This window comes from Petromyzon marinus, chromosome 60 (assembly GCF_048934315.1).
Source record: "Petromyzon marinus isolate PM22_M1 ecotype Great Lakes invasive population chromosome 60, UKy_Petmar_22M1.pri1.0, whole genome shotgun sequence".
In the NCBI taxonomy this organism is placed as follows: Eukaryota; Metazoa; Chordata; class Hyperoartia; order Petromyzontiformes; family Petromyzontidae; genus Petromyzon; species Petromyzon marinus.
This window is the reverse complement of record NC_133726.1, coordinates 8,773,649-8,798,845: the sequence shown is the minus strand read 5'-3', so window position 1 is coordinate 8,798,845 and position 25,197 is coordinate 8,773,649. Positions and strand designations below refer to the sequence as shown.

Below are 25,197 nucleotides of genomic sequence, written 5' to 3'. Positions count from 1 at the left end.
ACAAACACAGACACAATTTCAACCGAGAGGATGGTTTCAAATTAAGCAATCATTGGAAACATGTTCTAAATCAAACCAAACATTAAACTAATTTTCAATGGTACAGTAATTTTTTTTCAAGTAGTGGTATCCCAAACTTTCACAGCTGCTTATTTCTCTCCACTCACTCACTCCACTCACTCCACTCACTCACTCACTCCACTCACTCACTCACTCCACTCACTCACTCCACCCACTCACTCCACTCACTCACTCCACTCACTCTACTCACTCACTCCACTCACCCCACTCACTCCACTCACTCACTCCACTCACTCACTCACTCCACTCACTCACTCACTCCACCCACTCACTCCACTCACTCACTCAACTCACTCCACTCACTCACTCCACTCACCCCACTCACTCCACTCACTCACTCACTCCACTCACTCCACTCACTCACTCCACTCACTCACTCACTCCACTCACTCTACTCCCCCCCCCCCGTCATGGTCCCCACCCGCTCCTGGTCCATCATGGCCCATGCACCTCCTATGTACATCGTGCTCATTTTTATGCTAATTCCTTTGTCAAAGCGTTTTGCTTCCTCCCACACAGCTTAAAGGACGCGACCTGGGCTTGGCTGTTTTCACTCCAACGCTGTCCTCATTACAGCACGGTCCCTTCACCTGATGAAGGCCATTTGTGTTGTGGCCGAAACATCGTGATTTTTGTTATTTTATTTTTTACCTACGTGACTTTACCGAATAGAACCAAAGAGTAAAGTTCTGTGACAACCAAATAACGTCGTAATTATTTTTCGTATACCGGGTCTCTTCTTACGAACTTTCGACTTACAAACTTTAAGAGATAGGAACCAACCTGGTCCACATAACCAGGTTGCCTGTTCGGACCGAGAGCCGTAAGTTCAATCGCTGCACAATAGACGGTAGTGGTGGCATCTACATCTACAGAACGTGAAGAACCAGTGGCATCTACATCTGCACAACGTGAAGAACCAGTTGCATCTACATCTGCAGAATGTGAAGAATCAGTGGCATCTACATCTGCAGAACGTGAAGAACCAGTGGCATCTACATCTGTAGAACGTAAAGAACCAGTGACATCTACATCTGCAGAACGTGAAGAACCAGTGGCATCTACATCTACAGAACGTGAAGAACCAGTGGCATCTACATCTGCAGAACGTGAAGAACAAGTGGCATCTACATCTGCATAACATGAAAAACCAGTGGCATCTACATCTGCACAACGTGAAGAACCAGTTGCATCTACATCTGCAGAACGTGAAGAACCAGTTGCATCTACATCTGCAGAACGTGAAGAATCAGTGGCATCTACATCTGCAGAACGTGAAGAACCAGTGGCATCTACATCTGCAGAACGTGAAGAACCAGTGGCATCTACAGAACATGAAAAACCAGTGGCATCTACATCTGCAGAACGTGAATAACCAGTTGCATCTACATCTGCAGAATGTGAAGAACCAGTGGCATCTACATCTACAGAACATGAAGAACCAGTGGCATCTACATCTGCAGAACGTGAAGAACCAGTGGCATCTACATCTGCAGAACGTGATGAACCAGTGGAATCAACATCTGCAGAACGTGAAAAACCAGTGGCATCTACATCTGCAGAACGTGAAGAACCAGTTGCATCTACATCTGCAGAATGTGAAGAACCAGTGGCATCTACATCTGCAGAACGTGAAGAACCAGTGGCATCTACATCTGCAGAACGTGATGAACCAGTGGCATCTACATCTGCAGAACGTGAAAAACCAGTGGCATCTACATCTGCAGAACGTGAAGAACCAGTTGCATCTACATCTGCAGAATGTGAAGAACCAGTGGCATCTACATCTGCAGAACGTGAAGAACCAGTGGCATCTACATCTGCAGAACGTGATGAACCAGTGGCATCTACATCTGCAGAACGTGATGAACCAGTGGCATCTACATCTGCAGAACATGAAGAACCAGTGGCATCTACATCTAGAGATTATACAACTTTTAAAGCCATTCCCTGTGTTTAGTGTCCATGCTGTACAACGCCTTGGAATCGACAGGAGTAAAGTTGAACAAATCGACTTACAATTTGTAAGCCGAGGAGTCCTTGTATTATATTCCGTGTTCACGTTTTCTGACACAAGGTACGCTTCCGACTATGAACACACACGCTGCCCGGTGTTACAGGTCATACGCATCCCGATTGTCGGCGATTCACAGGGTTGGCCAATTATTATTTTCTTTTGATTAAACGAATAGGGGTAGAGGGAAGGACGGGTTGGCTCCATACAGTGCGGAAGAAGTTCAACATACATACTGAACAGGGTTGTGAACTGTTCCCTGTCACTTTTATACACAGTCCCCCCTCTAGACTTCCGCTTCAGTGGAGGCCTTTCCGATCAGCCGTGGTGAGTGCAAGCCACTGCGGCAGAGGGGTAGAGGGAAGGACGGGTTGGCTACGTACAGTGCGAAAGAAGTTCAACATGCAGGCATATATTCCACACGGTGTTGCGTAACTTTCTTACACGCCCCTACTGGACGTCTGTAAAAAAAAGAGCTGTATAGCTCATCTGATTCCTCCAGTATAAATGCATATTCTGAAACAGGTCCCCCTCCTCTAGACTTCCTCCTCAGAAGGGAGGCCCCTCCGCCAGCAGTGTTGCCAACGTTTCACACCCCCTGCCCGATTTGCTCACCGCAGGCTGAGCCACAACTGCCTCAAGGATGCTGGGATGATGTTGCTGGCAAAGGGATTGGTTGAGAGTGGAAAACACCTGGAGACTCTGCAGTGAGTTCCTGCCACATGTATCCACCTCATTGCCTCTGCTATACTTGGAACGCCTGCGATGCATAATATTTTAATTTGTCCTTTTTTATGACTCAAAATTAATCTCCATGTGTAATGTGTATCAAAAATATGTGCGTCCTAAGCTCCTGAGAGACACACGGATATATGATGCTTAACACGTAGGCTTTCACCACCAATATTATCCATAATACAGGTTTTTTTGGATTCGATCGTGTAAATATAGCTGTGTCGTTAAACCCGCCACCACCCAACACAAACAATTAGTAAGGTTTGTCACGTAAACAGTACATGCCAATTCTTTTCTAATTCACAACATTTACAATCTGAGTACGACGTCTCGCCAGTAATTACAACTAGCATCATCAGGCGACAGCCAGATTTGTGGAGAAATCCTATTTCATTCTTAAATAGAGGGATAGTTGTGATGTCATCACGGATATAGACATTACCACTATATACTATTTCTTGTTACCTTACCAGGTAAGGCCCACTGAACTACATAGCTCTTTTTTTTATAAACGACCTGGGCCACAAATTATAGCTGCAACAGAGTGGATTATCATCACATGGCCATTTATCACAGCCAAATACTCTCAACGCATGTTTCTCAATGTGGAGGGAAAAACCATAGGACCCGGAGAAAAATCCACACGACCATGGGGAGAAACATGCAAACTCTAAATATACAGGCATCGTCCGGGTATGGATTGAACCCACGACCCCCTATATACCAGGTGAGGTAGTTAACATCTCCTAGCCACCGTGGTACAAAGAAAATTGTTCGAAATCTGAAAAGTGCACAAAAGCACAGAAAAGGGGTGAATGCTTGTAATTATGATGAGAGCCATAAAAACATTACTTATGGCATATTGACTATTGATAAAAGCAAGTGGGCTTGGGTAGGACACTTTGCCAGAGACTAATGTTAACAGTGGAAGCAAGTCCTACAATATTGCCCAATATTACCATTCTCCACAGTCTACTATGCATTGTGCAAACTGATTGGCCTGGGTGGAGTGAACATTCAGTCGGGACTTGACCGCACATTGCTCAGCATGGTAACCGACGTTTCGCTCCGCGTGCTGGTAGCTTATTCAGGAAGTGAAGAAGGGGGAACATCTTCGGGAACTGAACTCCTACGCGGTGGTGCATCCTGAACACACATGGCAGGAGCTGCGCGGCGATTGAACGGTACAAGCGTGTTTTCTCTCTCTCTGCTTTCAGTCTTTGGAATTGCTCCCTCACCCAGAAGTCGGGTTCACATCTCCAAGACATCGTCAAGAGCTGCCCCAACCTCAAGAAGCTTGTGTAAGTTCAATACATAAATAAATAACCGTTCTCTCTATGTATACCTTCATCGATATGTTATGTACACGCGACTCATATTTTTCAATGCAAATGCACGGGCGCTGGTGGCAATGCTGCACCGGGCCGCAATCCAGCACTGCAGAGGTAGTGGGGTTGGTGCATCACACACACGTTTGTGAAACTCCATCCCTACACGTGGGCATCGAGGTCACCACCTCACGGCTTTGCCAGGGTTTGATGGCAGTGACAGCAAGTGGGTTAATATCCATCTGTAAGAGGATTGAGTGTGTTAAGGTAAAGAGGTAACGAGCCCGTTCCTGCTGATGAGACCCAAGCTTTCGCGACTGCAGTGATTCATATTCTTGGTTCTTTCGGTAAAGTCACGTTGAAGGGAAACAATAAAAATAATAAAAATATAAAACAATAAAATTCTCACGACGTTTCGACTGCAACACAAGCAGTCATCATCAGGTGTGAAAACCAATGGCAAATAGGGGTGATGGACTAAAACATGTTTTTTTTCATGCACATGCCGAGACACAGAATGGTGCCGTGCTCTTATGTGCCGCGTACCGCAGGCTTGGTGAGAATGCGATCGAGGACAATGGCGCAAGACAGCTTGCTCGAGCACTACTGGACGAGAGGAATTCTGGGAAGCAAATTCAACTGGAGAAGTTGCAGTGAGTTTTTTTGTTGTGTTACGATTACAACTTTGTTTACTGATGAAAAACCCAACGGAGTCTCAGGACTCTTTCTCAAGAGCGTCCTGCCAAGTTTTTCGCGGTATGGGTGCGATGTTGCTGCTGCTACTGCTGTGTGCGATCCTAAATGGGTAAATTTGCAGGAGACTTTTCAGAATGTTTGACCAATACCAGTTACATTTCGGGGCACGCGATGGCTATGCGTGCCTATGATTCAGCACTGTGGAGGCAGCAGGGGCTGGTGGATCACGCATGCAAATGTTGTGAAACTTCCCTTCCCGTGGGTGTCAAAGTGCTTGTACCCTTGCTTGCCATGAGAATGTGGTACGGTAAAATGTGGACTCCAAATGTTCCATGGGTATGGGCACACGTGGGTGTTCTCCAGGTGCTCCAGCTTCCTCCCACATGTAGACACTCATTGATTAGCTGATAACACCTTGGTAAATAGAGGACTGCAGAGCTTGGGCAATGCACGCCTTCTCATCGCGTGGCTGCCTTCCCGCTTGTCTGCGATTCCTCGCACCTGTGAGTTGTTCCCTCTCTTCGAGAGTGAGCGACTGCTGTGCAGCACGTTACAAGTTGAAATTATTATTACATCACCAGCGTAGAGTGAACTCTCAGTTTATCGACGGGTAAATTGACCAGGCTGCGGTTGTTTGAGCTTGCGTAAGAGATAACATGGTAACAATAGCACTCGTACTATTATTACTAAGCTGCTCCTCAAACCAATAAAAACAGACGTCTCATTCCGTGTCCTCACCCCCGCTGTACATATAAGTAAACACTCAATATGCTTGTAGACCGATTAGCACAGTTGGCTACGTACGGTTGTGAAAGAAGTTCAACTTACATATGCACGGTCCTAATTTGCATACTTTTCACATTGTCTCTGAATTTGATTGAAGGTGAATGACAAGTTTCGTGAACGATTGTTATAACTTTTGTTTGGTCTGTGTTCCCCTTTGTTTAGCATGCAAGGATGCGGTATGACGGAAAAATCTGCGTCTGCCCTTCGTGATATCATCGTTGCCTGCAGCAGACTGAAGGTGCTCCGGTGAGAGTTGTGAGAGAACCAGCCTCACACCACCTGTTGGCTTGCGATTTTCTGAATTCTGATCGTTCAAATGTGTCACATTCACATACCATGTCAACCCATACGGTTTACCCTGTATTTTTGTACGGGGAAATTGAGTTTTCAGGTCCATACGGCTTACAGCCGTTTCAATAAGGGCAAAAAAATGTTTTGCTATTTGTTTGTGTTTCTCCCTTGTGATGAAGGCACTTTGTAGAATGAACATACCAGGCGAGGTAGTTAACATCCCCTAGCCACCGTAATCACAAGCGGGGTCTGGATACACATGAGGTGGTCAGCCGGAATCTGCCCAATCTCATCAGATCTCAGAAGCTAAGAAGGCTTTGAACCTGGATATTAGCTTTGCAAAGGGTGACCACCATCCTCTAACAGGTTGTCATCGCGATTCTAGGGAATACACGATGGTCAGTGCAGTAAAATATATTGTCCTGTACTAAGCTTCCACATCAGTGATCCCCTCCTTTGCCAACCTGCACTGAGAAGCGTGGTGAAGTATGGTCAAATAACCCCACTGAGCAACACAGCATGGGGAGGCCCTCGTCCAGCAATGGATTTAGGGGTGCACGTGTACATGGGGAAAATGTATGGAAAAACTGAGAGTTTTGTATTCTCTGGAGTGTTTGTGTGATCTAATGTGGGGAGCGGTGGTGTAGCGGTTAGCATGGTGCGCTACGAACCCGGCGACCTGGGTTTGATTCTCGCTCATGGCCACCAACACCAGTGACGATTATCTGAATCGGTCCCGGGCCTCCCCTAGGTCGTCACAGCCTAATATGAGCAGCTGGTGCGGTGTGTAAACATCGCCACTGGGGAGACAAAGGCGGTCGAGCGTGGTGCTGGCCACCCACCCCCTGGTGTGCCGTGCCAGCCTTCATAGGTGCTGCTCGCTAACAGCACTTGCCCCAACAGTCTATTAAGGCTATATTTGGGATCTTTGTCTTTGTTTTTGATCTAGGCTAAACGAAAACCGGATCGCAGACACAAGTGTGAATATGATGGCCAAAGCAATGGGTAATGAAAATGAACATCTGGAGGAGTTGGCGTAAGTATACGAGCACACCACTTCAACCTCCGGCGTTGCCGTGGGTCATGTTTTGAAATATTCACGCCTGGGCCGGCCCAGGGCATGCTGGCGAGATGATGTCGCTCAGCTGGCCTGGGAACGCCTGGGAATTCCCCAGGAAGAGCTAGAGTCTGTGTATCGTAATGTATAGTAGTGTAGTGTATAGTAGTGTAGTCTATTGTAGTGTATTGTATAGTAGTGTATTGTATAGTAGTGTAGTGTATAGTAGTGTAGTCTATTGTAGTGTATTGTATAGTAGTGTAGTGTATAGTAGTGTAGTGTATAGTAGTGTAGTGTATAATAGTGTAGTAATGTAGTCAATGGCGGAGCCAGGATTTTTAGGTAGGGGGGGCAACCCCTCCAGCAATGAAAAATGATAGAGGAGTTGTTAGTAAGTAAGGAGTTGTTAGTAAGTAAGGACTTGTTAGTATGTAAGGAGTTGTTAGTAAGTAAAGAGTTGTTAGTAAGTAAGGAGTTGTTAATAAGTAAATAAATTGTTAGTAAGTAAGGAGTTGTTAGTAAGAAAGGAGTTGTTAGTAAGTACTTGTTAAAAAGTAAATAAATTGTTAGTAAGTGAGGAGTTGTTAGTAAGTAAGGAGTTGTTAGTAAGTAAGGAGTTGTTAGTAAGTAAGGAGTTAGTAAGTAAGGACTTGTTAGTAAGGACATGTTAGTAAGTAAGGACTTGTTAGTAAGTAAGGACTTGTTAGTAAGTAAGGACTTGTTAGTAAGTAAGGAGTTGTTAGTAAGTAAGGAGTTGTTAGTAAGGACTTGTTAGTAAGTAAGGAGTTGTTAGTAAGTAAAGAGTTGTTAGTAAGGACTTGTCCCTTGCTTTTTATTCGATGCGTGTGTGGCGATGGCGCTGCCATCGATCGAGGGTCGAATTGGAACCACGTTGTGTGATCGGCATCGCACTCATTGAAGGTGTTGATACCTTCAGGAAAGTCGTGTCCTGTATACGCAACCGCGCACAATTCTGAGTCACTTTTAACTGCTTTGCTGTTACTTATTGCCAATTATGGACTCAGACTATTGTCCTATCATCTCATAGAGTCCTTGGCACGTAATAATATGCTACACAGTGGCAGTGGGGGTCGCAAAATGCCGATTTATTACTAATAACCCCCAATGATCCGATCGAAATTAGGGATTTCGATTGGATCATTGGGGGGGCACGTGCCACCCCAACCTCTCCCACTGGCTCCGCCAGTGAGTGTAGTGTATAGCAGTGTGTAGTAGTACATAGTGTATGAGTGTAGTGCATAGTAGTGTATAGTGTTGTAGTGTAGTAGTGCTAGAGACCCTCACCAGGACAAGTGGATTGAGAAACGAACGCCTTGGATTTTTGGGAGGGGGGGGGGGGGGGAGAGAAAAAAAAACGAGAAATCACGAAAAAAAGTAATGGGATGAGGTGGGGCCAAGTGCCTTGTGAAAAAAATACTATCAATATAAACGGTATACACACAAAAGACTCATGGATTTATACTCTTTGTTTTTTTTCAGTAAAGTCACGTAGGTAAAATAAAATAAATGAAAACAACTAAATTAAATCACGACGTTTCGGAGGCAACACAAGCTTCCGTCTTCAGGTGGAACAGTCACAGCAAAATAGCTGTATCAAGTGAAGAGCTCTGAGACACCCGAGATTATATACAGGTTAGGGGGGGGGAGGAGCCAGGAAGGGACGTGGGTGGGGGGGAGGGCTAAGTTAAGGGGGGGGAGGAGCCAGGAAGGGACGTGGGTGGGGAGGGGCTAAGTTCAGGGGGGGGGAGGAGCCAGGAAGGGACGTGGGTGGGGGGGAGGGCTAAGTTAAGGGGGGGGAGGAGCCAGGAAGGGACGTGGGTGGGGGGGAGGGCTGAGTTAAGGGGGGGGAGGAGCCAGGAAGAGACGTGGGTGGGGAGGGCTAAGTTAAGGGGGGAGGAGCCAGGAAGTGACGTGGGTGGGGAAGGGGAGGGGCTAAGTTAAGCCGCCTTTTGTTATGCTGCAGGGGGTTCGGGGGGAGCGATGGCGCGCTGAAAGCAAGCGAGTACAACCCACTGGCAGAAATGGCAATGGCTGTACAATTATAAGGCAGCTAAAGTTTGACTTGGTTGATGACATCTTTCCAATGGTTGCTCGATTTAAAACCATCCTCTCGGTTGAAGTTGTGTCTATGTTTGCATATCTGGATGGCTTCATGGACAAATCTCTGGTAATAACCGGGAGGTTTGCAAGGTACTTTGGTATCGGAGAAAACAATGTCATGAGAACCCGCTGTGTTGAAACAATGATCAGCCACGGCCGAAGAATTTGTTCTGCCGTGTTTCGAATCTGATTTGTGCTCGCGAATTCGGTCAGAAATATGTCGTTTCGCCTCCCCGATATAGCAGTCACCACAGGTACAACTCAATTTGTAAACACCACCGCTCCCCCCGAACCCCCTGCAGCATAACAAAAGGCGGCTTTACTTAGCCCCTCCCCCTCCCCACCCACGTCCCTTCCTGGCTCCTCCCCCCCCTAACCTGTATATAATCTCGGGTGTCTCAGAGCTCTTCACTTGATACAGCTATTCTGCTGTGACTGTTCCACCTGAAGACGGAAGCTTGTGTTGCATCCGAAACGTCGTGATTTAATTTAGTTGCTTTCATTTATTTTATTTTACCTACGTCACTTTACCGAAAAAACCAAAGACTATGAATCCTTGCAGTCACGAAAGCTTCAAATCTAGAACTCACGGATTTGTCTGTCAACCCCAAGCGTTGTGATTGGATTTATCTTTGTCTGTCACTTCCCAACTTTCCGATTGGCTCGAGACCCACGCGCAATTTGCGAGGGTGCCTGGTTGGCCAGATGCTTCACCAGTAACACAGAACGTTCATCTTTTTAATATATTTTTGGTTTAACATTACAGACGCGCATAGTCACCGCCCGGCTACAAAATATATAGACTCGTACCTGCAAAAAACCCGTCCCGACTCTAGGAATTTGGAATTGCCATCACTGGGGCTGTAGACGGATGAGCATCAAATACCTCAATGCTCACTGAGCAGGATGTCACTTTGACTATTTTGATAACGTTTCACCGATACTGGACTATGTGATATTGTACCAGTTCCATGGACATGGTTTTCTTGTTCTCTTTAGCATTAGGAACTGTTCGCTGACGGACGAGGTGGTTCCTGCTCTCCGTAAAATTGTTATGGGCTCGCCGCGCTTGAAGCTGCTTGGGTAAGTACTGTGGAAAGGCTGCTCTTGTAGAGGTTTTAATAATAATTAGGCATTTGTGCAATTCTTATCACGCCACAAAGGCTATGTGTTTTTTTAAACCAATTTGGGTAATTTATGATTATATATATTTTTTTACTTAGAAAATTTAGTCACGTTGGCACACATGGCATACCCTCTTGTGAATAACCAAAGTTGGAATAGCTGCTGTCCTATATCAGGTGGAGCACCCAATTCCTACATCACTTGTGCTTGATAGAATTCAACACAGAGAAAAGTCTGGTTGGCCATTGACCCAGCACTCGCCGATTCGCTCCAGTGCTCACCAGTGGTCATTATTCCTTATTCTTCTTCTTTCGCTGCCATGGTTACCGTTACCGCGAGCTTCACTCATCGATTCCTCCACCCGTTTCGTTTCGTCCACCACACTGCTGGTCACAACAACAACAACAACAACCGCCATTCGCCACTAAGTGGCGGTGACGTCACCACGACGCTTGTGCCAGGCTATGTGCACCCTGAGGCCACGTGAAGTGTCGAACGCCCGCTGGCAGGAGGTCACGGGGCAGACCCAGGTGCCACGGGTCGACTGACTGAGATGACTGGCTGATGCACCACCTGTGCCCCCTACTGTGCCAACCTGCTGTGCTTTAGCCACCCGGCGCTCCGCTCGCTGTTGTGAGCGTCGCTCCTCCGCCCTCCGTTGTTGTTGGAGGGCGACTGCCTCCAACTGCCCAGTAGCATCCTTCACGAGCCTCCTCCACAGAGGCCGATCTTGACACCGCTGGTACCAGTCATCGGCAAGTCCACTCAGCTCCACGTCCTCCTGTACCACATCACTCCATCTCTTCTCTAGCCCGTGCCGCGCCCGCTTAGCCCCCTCAATCCGGCCAAACAAAAGCTGTTTCGGCATGCGGTGGCTGGGCATGCGGGCTACATGACCCAGCCATCGCAGCCTTGCCTGCCGGAGGAGCTCACCGATGGGACCCTGCCCAGATCTTTCAAGGATTTGTGAGCTCCTCACACAATCCAGTCTGGTTAAACCCAGGATGGATCGTAGGCAGGTCAGCCTAAATGTTTCTAACCGGCGAAGATGTTCCATTAGGGGGGTCCACGTTTCGCAAGCGTAGAGAAGGGAGGGAATGACCGTGGCCGAGAAGACCTGAAGCTTAGTGCGGAGCGACAGACCAGGTAGCTTCCACACAGCGTTACGCAACCGATGAAAAGATATTGCCGCTCGACTGATTCGGAGTGAGACCTCTGCTGTTAAACTGGAGCCAGTCATAAGCACACTGCCCAGGTATGGGAAACTCTCCACTCTCTCCACAACTGCCCCATCACCGATTGGGAGTTGTGGGGGTGGAGTGTCCGATGGTACAAAATACCCAGGCAGGTGCTTAGTTTTGGTGGGGCTGATGGTAAGGCCCCACCTCTTAGTGGCACGCTCCAGTCTCAGCAGCAGCGTCTCCAACTCCTCCTCTGACTGAGCAGCTATTACCAAGTCATCAGCATACATAACGTGGTTGAGCAATAGGGAGCCATCCCTTGACCGCACCCGGGCATCGATTAGCCTCCCATTATATCTGTACCATATGGAGATTCCCCCGGTACAGCTATTGAAGGCTTCACGAACTACGTGGTCAAAATAGATGTTAAATAATGTGGGAGCCAGAGGACATCCCTGTCGCACCCCAAGGTGTACAGGGAATGGCTCTGACTCCCGGCCACGTAGTTTTACCCGGGCCCGCTCACCATCATGAAGGTCCTTAATGATCGTGAGCAGAGGGTCAGGTACTCCAAAAGCACGAAGAACGACCCAGAGCCCAGGCCTACTGATGGTATCATAGGCCTTGACCAGGTCAATAAAGCAGAGATGTAGGTCTTGTTGGAATTCCCTACACCTCTGCTGTAGCAGACGGACAGAAAATATGGCATCTGTGCAGGACCGCCCTTTCCTGAAACCGCATTGGGGCTCCGCAAGCCTCTCCTCAGCGTGCCTGGCAAGGCGATGCTGAATAATCCTTGCCAGGACCTTTCCTGGCACACTGAGGAGTGAGATGCCCCTGTAGTTGTTACAGTCTGTGCGGTCTCCCTTCTTAAAAAGGGGGACCACCAGGGCATCCTTCCAATCCTGCGGAACCCGTCCAGTGGTCCAGATTGTTGTTATGATGTCATATAGGGCAGTCTGTGCACAAACGCCACCCTCCCTCAGCATTTCGCTTGGGAGATCATCTCTGCCCGCTGCCTTTCCTGGTCTCAGACTCCGGATCGCCGTCAATACTTCCTCAGCAGATGGCACCTCAGCCAGCCACTCACAGGGGGTGACTTCATCCAATATTTGAGGCACCGCAGCCTCAGCAGGGTCATCCTCACTTTGTGCCACGATGTTTTCCTGGCTGTGGGATTTTCCCTCCCCCAGGACCTCACAGAAATGCTCAGCAAATCTGCGAACCTGTTCCTGGGGGTCGGAAATTGGATCACCGTTTTTTCCCCTAATGATGGTAATAGGTGTGGCGCTGCAGGTTACTTTTTTGATGGAGTTAAATAGCGATTTGTGATCACGGGCCACTGAGGCAGACTCCATCTCCTCAGCAACCCGCGACCACCACCCATCCTTGCAGCGCCTCACGGCTCTCCGAACCTCCGAGCGAAGGCTGCGGTAAGCCTCCTCATTCTCTGACGTGGGATTCTGTAGCCGATGACAGTGGGCCTGTCGCTTTTTCTCAACCATCCTGAACAACTCCTCTGTCATCCAGGGTGTCTGGGGAGGTCTGGACCGCGTACCCAAAGCAGCCATTGCAGCTGCATGAGTCACAGTCCTAAACCTCGCCCATTTACCCTCGACATCAGGAGGAGTCGGGGACGATGCCAATCCCAGCTGCAAGCGATGATGAAATTCTCGCTTGCAACTTTCATCAGATAACTGAGACCAGGCCACTTTAGGTTGGAATGGGGTCCTGGGTGTACACCCACCACCGGAGTGGAAGAATGGCAGGCGCATCTTACAGATGACTAGTCGATGGTCAGAGGGCAGATCAGCTCCACGGTAGGTCCTGGTGTCAAGGACATGGGCTCGCATTCGCTGGTCCGTCACTATGTAGTCCAGCAGATGTTCTTGCTTGGACCCGGCATGCATCCATGATGTTGTGTGGATGCGCCGATGCCGGAACAGCGTGTTGGTAATTACAAGCCCATGGGCTGCACAAAAATCTAGCAGCCTCCTACCGTTGTTATTGAGCTGATCTGGCCCATGCCCTCCAATCACTCCAGACCAGGTGCCAGTATCATGACCAACTCGGGCATTGAAGTCACCCAACATGATGACTCTATCCCGAGGGGCCACTTTAGCCAGCACCTGTGACAGGAGGTCATAGAAGGCATCTGACTCATCGGCTTTGCCTGCATCCCTCCACGGATGTTCATCTTCGGTGGGGGCATAAGTAACCACGACCACCATTCCTCGCCTCCGGTTGATGGGAAGGCGAGCCCAAAGTAGCCTGGGGCTTACAGCTTCCCACACCTCACCGCCACGCTCCCACGCCCCCTTCATTCTTTTGTTCAAAAGAAGACCCACACCCCGTTGTTTGGCAGTCTGCTGCCCCGAGTAGAGGACTGTCCACCCCTCATGGTGGCAGGAGCCAGAGCCGGTCCACCGGACCTCCTGAATGCCGCATAGATCCAGGCGGTACCGGTCCAGCTCCCGACAGAGGAGTGGCAGCCTCTCCTCTGCAGTGAGCGTTCGAACATTCCACGTGGCCACCCGTAGTGGCTTTTCGTTGTTTCTGGAGTAGCCCCGAGGGTAGGTATTCAATCTCCTGGCTCCGCCAATTGGGGTTTGGTCAGGAGACGTCATAGACGCCTGGCCCCCCGGGGCCTCCGGCACAAGCTTAGTTGTTACATATTTCACTTTAATTCGTGGTTTTGTGGTAATTAATTGAAGGTGGAGGGGTTACCAGCCCCTCGCACCCGTCCAGAGCCCCCGTTTAGCCCCTGTGGTGGACACATATGCCATGACGGGAGGAGCCAATCAAAATTGGAACTCCCCCCACAGCACTGTCCACGACAGAGTTGCCCGTCCGGCACCGCGAGGAGGTAGGGGGTTGTTTTGCCGGTCACAACAATTCACTCACTCACCTACGTATCCACTCACCTGCTCACTCACCCACCTGCTCATCCACTCACCCACTCATCCACTCACCTAATCATCCACTCATCCACTCACCTACTCATCCACTCACCCACTCATCTACTCACCCACTCATCCACTCACTCACTCACTCACCCACTCACCCACTCATCCACTCACCCACTCATCCACTCACCCATTCATCTACTCACCCCACTCACCCACTCATCCACTCATCCACTCACCCACTCATCCACTCACCTACTCACCCACTCATCCACTTACCCACTTATCCACTCACCCACTCACCCACTCATCCACTCACCCACTCATCTACTCATCCACTCACCCACTCATCCACTCATCTACTCACCCACTCATCCACTCACCCACTCATCTACTCACCCACCCATCCACTCACCCACTCATCTACTCAACCACTCATCCACTCATCCACTCACCCACTCACCTACTCATCCACTCACCTACTCACCTACTTATCCACTCACCCACTCATCCACTCATCCACTCACCCACTCACCTACTCATCCACTCATCTACTCACCTACTCATCCACTCATCCACTCACCTACTCATCCACTCACCTACTCATCCATTCATCCACTCATCCACTCACCTACTCACCCACTCATCCACTCACCCACTCACCTACTCATCCACTCACCTACTCATCCACTCACCCATTCATCCACTCACCTACTCATCCACTCACCTACTCACCCACTCATCCACTCACCCACTCATCCACTCACCCAATCATCCACTCACCTACTCATCCACTCGCCCACTCATCCACTCACCCACTCACCCACTCATCCACTCACCCACTCATCCACTCACCCACTCACCTACTCATCCACTCATCCACTCACCCACTCACCCACTCATCCACTCACCCACTCATCCACTCACCCACTCATCCACTCACCTACTCATCCACTCACCCACTCATCCACTCACCCACTCATCCACTCACCCACTCATCCACTCACCTACTCATCCACTCACCCACTCAACCACTCACCCACTCACCCACTCATCCACTCACCCACTCACCCACTCATCCACTCATCCACTCACCCACTCATGCACTCATCTACTCACCTACTCATCCACTCATCCACTCACCCACTCATCCACTCATCTACTTATCCACTCACCTACTCATCCACTCACCCACTCATCTACTCACCTACTCATCCACTCACCCACTCATCCACTCACCCACTCATCCACTCATCTACTCACCTACTCATCCACTCACCCACTCACCCACTCATCTACTCACCCACTCACCCACTCATCCACTAACCCACTCATCTACTCATCCACTCACCCACTCATCCACTCATCTACTCACCCACTCATCCACTCACCCACTCATCTACTCACCCACTCATCCACTCACCCACTCATCCACTCATCTACTCATCCACTCACCTACTCATCCACTCACCCACTCACCTACTCATCCACTCATCTACTCACCTACTCATCCACTCATACACTCACCCACTCACCTACTCATCCACTCACCCACTCATCTACTCACCCACTCACCCACTCATCCACTAACCCACTCATCTACTCATCCACTCACCCACTCATCCACTCATCTACTCACCCACTCATCCACTCACCCACTCATCTACTCACCCACTCATCCACTCACCCACTCATCCACTCATCTACTCATCCACTCACCTACTCATCCACTCACCCACTCACCTACTCATCCACTCATCTACTCACCTACTCATCCACTCATACACTCACCCACTCACCTACTCATCCACTCATCCACTCACCCACTCACCTACTCATCCACTCACCTACTCATCTACTCATCCATTCACCCACTCACCTACTCATCCACTCACCCACTCATCCACTCATCTACTCACCCACTCATCCACTCACCCACTCATCCACTAATCCACTCATCCACTCACCCACTCATCCACTCACCTACTCATCCACTCGCCCACTCATCCACTCATCCACTCACCCACTCACCTACTCATCCACTCATCCACTCACCCACTCACCCACTCATCCACTCACCCACTCACCCACTCATCCACTCATCCACTCACCCACTCATCCACTCACCTACTCATCCACTCACCCTCTCATCCACTCATCCACTCACCCACTCATCCACTCATCTACTCAACCACTCACCCACTCATCCACTCACCCACTCATGCACTCATCTACTCACCTACTCATCCACTCATCCACTCACCCACTCATCCACTCATCTACTCATCCACTCACCTACTCATCCACTCACCCACTCATCTACTCACCTACTCATTCACTCACCCACTCATCCACTCACCCACTCATCCACTCGTCTACTCACCTACTCATCCACTCACCCACTGACCCACTCATCTACTCACCCACTCACCCACTCATCCACTCACCCACTCATCTACTCATCCACTCATCCACTCATCTACTCACCCACTCATCCACTCACCCACTCATCTACTCACCCACTCATCCACTCACCCACTCATCTACTCACCCACTCATCTACTCATCCACTCACCCACTCACCTACTCATCCACTCACCTACTCACCGATTCATCCACTCATCCACTCATCCACTCACCCACTCACCTACTCATCCACTCACCCACTCATCCACTCACCCACTCACCTACTCATCCGCTCACCTACTCATCTACTCATCCACTCACCCACTCATCCACTCACCCACTCACCCACTCATCCACTCATCCACTCACCTACTCATCCACTTATCCACTCACCCACTCACCCAATCACCTACTCACCTACTCATCCACTCACCCACTCACCCACTCATCCACTCACCTACTCACCCACTCATCTACTCACCCACTCATCCACTCACCTACTCATCCACTCACCTACTCACCCACTTACCTACTCACCCACACACCTACTCACCTACTCACCCACTCACCCACTCACCTACTCACCCACTCACCTACTCACCCACTCACCTACTCACCCACTCCATCGTGCTTCTTTCCTCACTTTACTCGACTTTGGAATTATAACCTGGCTTAATTCAAATAAACGTGTTAACTCATATCTATTATAACTTTAATGGTGCTGTTTGTTGCTGGCTGCTTGACGTTTTGGGTCCCAGCAAATGTATAAAAAAACACAAGGGAAAATACTTCACTGTACTTTCGAAGGAAGAAAATGTTCTCAATATTAAGAACACATCCCTGCGTGTGAAAATGTGGGTTTTGTGAATATCTATAGAAAAATAACAATTATACCACCGTGCAGAAACACTGCAGTCGGTGTGAGCGGTTAATTGGTCAGGGCGGATGTGTGACGGTCGGCTGTGTTACGCTGCGCCGTGCAGTTTTTGTTCACCTCACGCTCAAGGAGCACGGCCGCACGTTTAAGCGTGCTTTGGTCTCGTTTTTGTCCCATCTTTCTGCCGATTATTTAAATACGGACGCCGTCCCCGTGTCCCGCAGAGTGAGTGTCAATTCGTTCACCGACGCGACGACGAGCGAAGTGGACTCCCTTGGCGAGCTGCGACCGGGGCTGCAGGTCATCGTGTGAAACACAAGGAGCCACTTGAGCGGTGGTTTGTATGCCAGAGACTCCTCCTGTTGGTCTCAGCCTGCTGCGCTGAACGATGTTCTCTTTTAAAATGCACACTAGTTTTGGCACCGCAAGACACCCCTCACCTGCACGTATGAGACCACCATCCCTCACACCGCTCCAATTCTCAGATCCCTCCACAGGACAAACAACAACAACAGCCATGGATGAACTACAGATTCGCTCTCAGCGTCTTCAAGATCCATGGACTCGGCACCCCTTGCCTACCTTCCCCCTCTGTCCTCTCATCTCACTCTGCTCCTCTTCATGCACTCTCCTACCTCTTCTCATTTCACCTCACCATGTGCTCCACTCTCATCTCGCTCTGCTTCCCTTCAACTTAACGGCGAGCTTAAATAATAGTCTCGTTAAAGAGTTGTCAATGTGACAATTTTATTTCATTGACTGTGTCGGGTGGTGGAGGGTTATACGACAAAAACAATTGGCCAAATCATTAGGTGGCTAAAACCAAAAATAAATTATGATGAAAGTGATGTAAAGACTTCTATTGACGGACACAATACATGTGTAGGGACTGATTCGGAGACACTAAGAGTAGGAGGCACTCTGTTTATTAACACGGCCTGACAGTAACACTTAGCGACTGCTCCCAGTCAGGACAGCTGGCAGACTGCTTGACTGGCGACGCCGAGATGGTGAAGACGGCGCCGACGCTGAAGACTCCGGCAGCACGATGGGGATCCCGCTCCACACGACAGCCCCGAGGTCCCCTCCCGGGGCCCCTCTTATACTGCCAACGTGGCCTGGCTCCGCCCCCGGCCACGCCCCCTTCCGGAACCTACCCGCGGGTTCCGCGGGTTCTCGATGGGCCCCTTCCGTAACCTTTCCCCTAGGTCCTCCTCTGGTCTACCACGTGGCCTGCTCTCGGTCAGGGCTGCTGTAAGCTGCAGATTCCCTTCCCTGCCAGCAGCCAGCGCTATGTTGCTATGTGACCGACTCTATGTCACTACACAGGGACTCATCTACTTACGAACACTCGACTTATGAACTTTCAGAGATACGAACAAACCTGGTCCGTTTGTCCAGTTGCCTGTTCGGACCGAGAGTCGTAAGTTTAACCGCCGTGCAATAGATGGTGGTGGTGGCCTCTACATCTGCAGAACGTGAAGAACCAGTGGCATCTACATCTACAGGAGATTATACAACTTTTAAAGCCATTCCCTGTGTTTATTGTACATGTCGTACAACATGTTTGGAATCGACAGGAATAAAGTTGGATTTACGAACAAATCAAATTATGAACAGACCTCTGGTACCTAACTCGTTCCTAGGTAGTGGAGTCCCTGTAATGTTGCTAAGATCTGGACATGTCCTAGGATCAAGGGTAGAGCGGGTATCTTATTATTTAAGTGATTGATTAGCAATTAATGATCGGTTCCATTATTCTACTAATCAGGTCATGCAGCCCCATCCGACATTCGGGGCTATTTCCGCCAACGGCTCAGTCGCCTTCTCATTGGGAACGAGTTGCTTGTTTCACCGCAGAGCAATTGAGGAATGTGATTGCAGAACAAGGATTTAGCCCACGCGTCAATGATTGTGTAATCGAAACTGTGAAATTTGATGTATCCGGTGTGTATATATAATAATTATGTATTCAAATTGACTTTTTTTTTATTGTTGGTGCTTTTTTAATGTGTTTTTGGGATTATTTTTACACGTGTGTGGTTTCAATGTCAACACATTTTTTAACCTACCATACAAAAACATGATTATGATAAAAACAAAACATTTTTGAGTTTTGGATCAGTATTTTAGTGAAGATTTTTTGTTGCAGCCATCTCAGGATAATCTCTTGACATCACTTGGCAAAGCTCAGAGTCATCAATTTAAATGAAACGAGATGCTTTGAGATCCTACGAATCGTCGGTTGGAATACCATTAAATTCATTTAAAAATCTGGATATGTGGATATATCCACATTTTACATTTTGGACATTCTGCCTGTCACAGTGGTATGTAATTGTTGGCATGTAACGGGACTTGCAGTCTAGAGGTCACTGGCTCGATTTTACCTCCCAGGGCAGCAGTTGAAACAATGTGGGGGGAAAGTTTATTCATTCCCAACCCACTGCCCCGTCCACCCAAGCAGTACAAATGTGTGAACCACATTTAAACGACCGTTAGGTCACACGCGCTGGGGTAAAGTGTGGGTACTCTCACCTCTTCTCAAGATGTTTGGCCAGCGTGACCTCTAGAGCAGGTGGCCCTCTTAGAAGGTGGCCCTCTTAGCGGGTGGCCGTCTTAGCGGGTGGCCCTCTTAGCGGGTGGCCGTCTTAGCAGGTGGCCGTCTTAGCGGGTGGCCCTCTTAGCAGGTGGCCGTCTTAGCAGGTGGCCGTCTTAGCGGGTGGCCCTCTCAGCAGGCGGCCCTCTTAGCGGGTGGCCCTCTTAGAAGGTGGCCGTCTTAGCGGGTGGCCCTCTCAGCAGGTGGCCGTCTTAGCAGGTGGCCCTCTTAGCGGGTGGCCCTCTCAGCAGGTGGCCGTCTTAGCGGGTGGCCCTCTCGAGCGCCCTCTGAAGAAGTCTTGCCAAGTGACGTGAATCAAACAATTGCATGGCTGCACCGAGGGCTTTTTACAGACTTATTATTATTACACACTTTTATTATTATTACACACTTTTATTATTATTGCACACTTTTATTATTATTACACACTTTTATTATTATTACACTTTTATAATTATTACACACTTTTATTATTATTACACACTTTTATTATTATTACACACTTTTATTATTGCACTTGCCGTGTTGTCTATTTATATTCTTTGGAATCTTTGACACTTAATATCTTCGGATCTACGAAGCCTAAAAACCTGAAATATTCTACACAGACTCGTCTCGCGTGACAATTCAAAATTTATTTAAAAACAACCGGTCCAGGTTCCGCCAATCCTGGGCCTATTCGTATCTTTGACTTAATTTTAATAGTAAATAATCGTGATTTTTCAAGTTACGAGGGCAAAACGTCTCGTCCAATCAGAGCGGCTGTTGTTGGGGAGCCTCTGACCAATGAGAGGCGCGCCCTGACATAATCGCTCGTCATGGCGCCTGAGCGGCCGCTGTAGTACCCTCTTGACGCGAGACCAACGCTAATTATAATTACTACCACTACTACTGTAGCTAAAATAATTATGCAGTTATAATATTAATAAGTTTGCACTAATGTTCGCTTTGCCATTTCCGTTTCGACACGCGCTAAGGGCAACATGGTTACGGTGAAGTTGAGCGAGCAGGTGAGAACTGTGATCGTGTTTTTACAATTAAATGCCTTGATGTTATCCCTTATTCTGATTGACAATTAATTATGATTGTTGATGTAAATGCCTTGAAGCGAAAGTGCTAAATCTGTGCACATTGAATACGGCCTCGTAATATGTGCATATTGGTATATCATTTCAGACTATATGTCTTTTCCGTCTTTCATACAGTACAGTACTTTATGATCGCAAATACGACAATTAAACGCGCTATACGTCTCGTGTTGTAAATGTTATTTTACGACTTTGCAGTCAGCATGATCGTTATTGTAATAGCCGTGATACGTGCTATCAACATTTCGTAGCAATGCACATGCTTTCATTTATTGAATGTACAGGGGTTGACATAGGCAAAGCCATCATTGTTATCTCTACAAGGTCATTTAAAAAAGGTGAAAAAGATCCATACTCTTTGGTTCTATTCGGTAAAGTCACGTAGGTAAAAAAGTAAAACAACAAAAATCACGACGTTTCGGCCACAACACAAGCGGCCTTCATCAGGTGAAGGGACCAGACTGTCTCGCCGCTTGTGTTGTGGCTGAAACGTCGTGATTTTTGTTGTTTTATTTTTTTACCTACGTGACTTTACCGAATAGAACCAAAGAGTATGGATCCTTGCAGTCACGAAAGCTTCAAATCTAGAAGTGAAAAAGATTTTCAGTGCACGCACTTTTATTTCCACCCTATAGTACAAAATATATTATTTTGACCCCCGAATTTATCACATTCGATGCGCAGAATAAATGGTGACTTAAATAAAGACAAACATATCGGCACATCAAATGGGATTAAATCTGGGGTAAACTTATGTATTTTACTTACAACGATTGTCTGTCTTAAACACCCCGGAGATGTTTCTCAGTAGGAGGGGGGTCCAGCACGGATACGGACCAGTGGTCACCAACATCAATGAGTGTCCCACCCAGCATCCAATGTATTGAAGAGGGCCATTGGAAAACAACCAAACGTCCTGGGGATAGCCAGGACAATCGTGGTTTGTTGGGTGTGCAGTAGTATACATGGTGTGTGTAGTGGTGTACATGGGGTGTGTGTATAAGGTTACATGGTGTGCGTTTTGGGGTACATGGGGTATTCTATAGTGTATATGGGCTTTATAGTACAGCAGTGTACATGGTGTGTGTGTAGTAGTGTACATGGGGTGTATTAGGGTACACGGGGTGTGTATTAGTGTACACGGGGTGTGTAATATTGTATATGGGGTCGTAGTACAGGAGTGTACATGGGGTTTGTAGTAGTATACATGGTGTGTGTAGTAGTGTACATAGTGAGCGTGTATACGCATGGGTGTGGAGTATCGCATGTTGCATATGGTAGAAAAGAAACATGCAAGTGACACACAAAGTGTGCTCAGCAAAGTTCAATAATTAATATATTAATTAATTCAAGACAAGGCACAGTGCACATGTGGGAATGCAACCCAAACTTATGGACAATACAGTAAACCCATAGAGACACAGAGATACATAGCGACTCTTTAAAATAAATGATAAATTAAGTGTAACACGAATTCGGCTTTCACGACTAATGTTATGCATAATAGCCATTTCTTTGGGATTGATCGCGTAAATATAAATGTGTCGTTAAACCCGCCACCACCCGACACAGCCAATTAGTAAAGTTTGTCACGTAAACAAAACGTGCCAATTCGTTACTAGTTCAACACTAACCGGTTGTGTGTTGGGAGGGTAAACCTACAACAATTACAATTCACGTACCATGACATTTCGCCGGTAATTACAACCAGCATCATCAGGCGACAGCCAGAATTGTGGAGAAATCCTCCTGCTTTTAATACCGAAATAAGAGGAGTTCTGTTTAAAAAAAAATTACAGCACCTTCAGAATCCTTACTGGGAGGAGAGAAGGCAGCCGTGCTGACGTCACAGCTCACGGGCGTCGATGGGCACGCACGGAGTTTATATTCATTTATTCAGAGTAAACTTTGCTCACCTTACATACACTGTACCGTGCTGTGCACTCCCATCGTTGTGTTTATGTTCTATTGTTTGTTATTGTTGTAACTTACTGACACGCCACCTTAACGGACACCTGTGTGAAAAAATGTCATCATAGGTCAACGGATTCTTCCAGGATAAATCACTTCTCATTCAGAAATTAGCCTGCGAGTCCCGGCTTTATTGACGGTCTGCTTCGTTTCGGAAGTGCCGTGCGTGGGTGTAGCTGAGAGCCCGTCTTAGCCCCCCAGAGGAGCGGCGGCACAGTGGTTAGCGCACTGTGCTACGAACCCGGCACATACCCGAATTCGATTCTTGTTCCCAGCCAATGACAATGGGCAGCGAAATACCTGAACCTGTCCTGGCCGTCCCTCCCCGAAGTAGATCCGGCCTTCCCAAATGAGTACCGTTCCTGGTGCTTTTTGTGCAAACATCACCACATGGGGAGACAAAGGTGGCCAGGCGTGGTACTGGTCACCCACTCCCTGTCGTGTTCTATATCGGTCTTCGTAGGTGCTACTCCCTAACAGGACTTGCCTCAACAGTCTGTCAAGGCTACACGGGGGATCTTTGTCTTTAAGCGTGTGTGAGTGGTGTGCGGAGCAGTGTGCAGCACTTTGTCACGTGTCCGCAACTGCATCACCACTTGCAATTCTCCGGCTTTTCTCTTTTTAAATTAAGTTCCTTCCCACCATCATTGTGACGCAGCTATCGTGGTTATCCTGCTCGGGAGTGGTGGAAGTCCAAAACGGAATCGGACACAGGGAGGCAGGGGTCAGAGAGAGATGGGGAAGATTGGGAACGAAGGGGATAAGTTCCCCAGCTCTTGTACCATGCCTGATCACCCGGGTATACTGGAGGAGTCGCAGGCAACGTTATGGTGGGGGGGGGGGGGGGCACTTGGATGAAATGATAAGAGCCTCCCCCATCTCTCCGTGAAGGTTGCTCAATCATTCGACAGTGGCGCCACCTTCAGGGTGACCGGCGACAGCAGCCCTGCAGCACACAGCCCAGCCCTGCAGCACACTGCCCAGCCTTGCAGCACACTGCCCAGCCCTGCAGCACACTGCCCAGCCCTGCAGCACACTGCCCAGCCCTGCAGCACACTGCCCAGCCCTGCAGCGCACAGCCCAGCCCTGCAGCACACAGTCTACAGCACACAGTCTGCAGCACACAGACCACAGCCCAGCCCTGCAGCACACAGTCTACAGCACACTGCCCAGCCCTGCAGCACACTGCCCAGCCCTGCAGCACACTGCCCAGCCCTGCGGCACACTGCCCAGCCCTGCAGCACACAGTCTACAGCACACAGTCTGCAGCACACAGACCACAGCCCAGCCCTGCAGCACACAGTCTGCAGCACACAATCTGCAGCACACATGCAATGTGTGTGCTGGACACTCGGTGGGTGGTGGTGGGGGGGACGGAAGGAGGAGCCACGACTCGGCCTGCGCTTCTCTCCGATTCATGCAGACGCGTGGAGACCGCGACTCTCAGAGACGGCAAGGATGAGAGACGGGAGAGATTAGAGTTAAGAGAGATGAGAGACGAGATGGGAGAGACGAGATGGGAGAGATGAGAGAGACGAGATGGGAGAGATTAGAGTTGAGAGATGAGAGAGATGAGATGGGAGGGATGGGAGAGATTAGAGATGACAGAGACGAGAGAGATGAGATAGATGGGAGAGACGGCAGAGACGAGAGGGATGAGAGAAGGGAGAGACGGGATGGGAGGGATGAGAGAGAGATGAGAGATAGAGACACGTGAGACTGTTTTTTCCACGTTTCACAAGGAGACAAAATAAATACCAGTAATCCTTCCACCTAGCGATTGAACTGATTTGTAAAACATTTTACACATTCTGCGTCATACACAGGGCCTTGGGATGCAGAGTTAAAAGTTTGAGGGCAACAAAAATGCGGAGAGACAGAAGCTTATGTTTTCATATTCTCCACAATGATGCCAATGATTATCTTGTGAAGAGC

The 25,197-nt window shown here is 48.5% G+C and overlaps 1 protein-coding gene across 1 annotated transcript in view; it reads left to right on the top strand.

Moving 5' to 3' along the window:
* LOC116955608 (NACHT, LRR and PYD domains-containing protein 3-like) overlaps positions 1–20,719 on the top strand; it is a 60,118-nt gene extending 39,399 nt beyond the window's left edge. Inside the window, exons 13-19 of the mRNA XM_076053347.1 lie at positions 2,716–2,802; positions 4,048–4,131; positions 4,710–4,811; positions 5,803–5,886; positions 6,881–6,967; positions 10,109–10,192; positions 17,829–20,719. Of these exons, the coding sequence (XP_075909462.1) occupies positions 2,716–2,802; positions 4,048–4,131; positions 4,710–4,811; positions 5,803–5,886; positions 6,881–6,967; positions 10,109–10,192; positions 17,829–17,916 (616 nt within the window). The 3' untranslated portion in view covers positions 17,917–20,719. The remainder of the gene's footprint in view (positions 1–2,715; positions 2,803–4,047; positions 4,132–4,709; positions 4,812–5,802; positions 5,887–6,880; positions 6,968–10,108; positions 10,193–17,828) is intronic.
* The last annotated feature ends 4,478 nt before the right edge of the window (positions 20,720–25,197 follow it).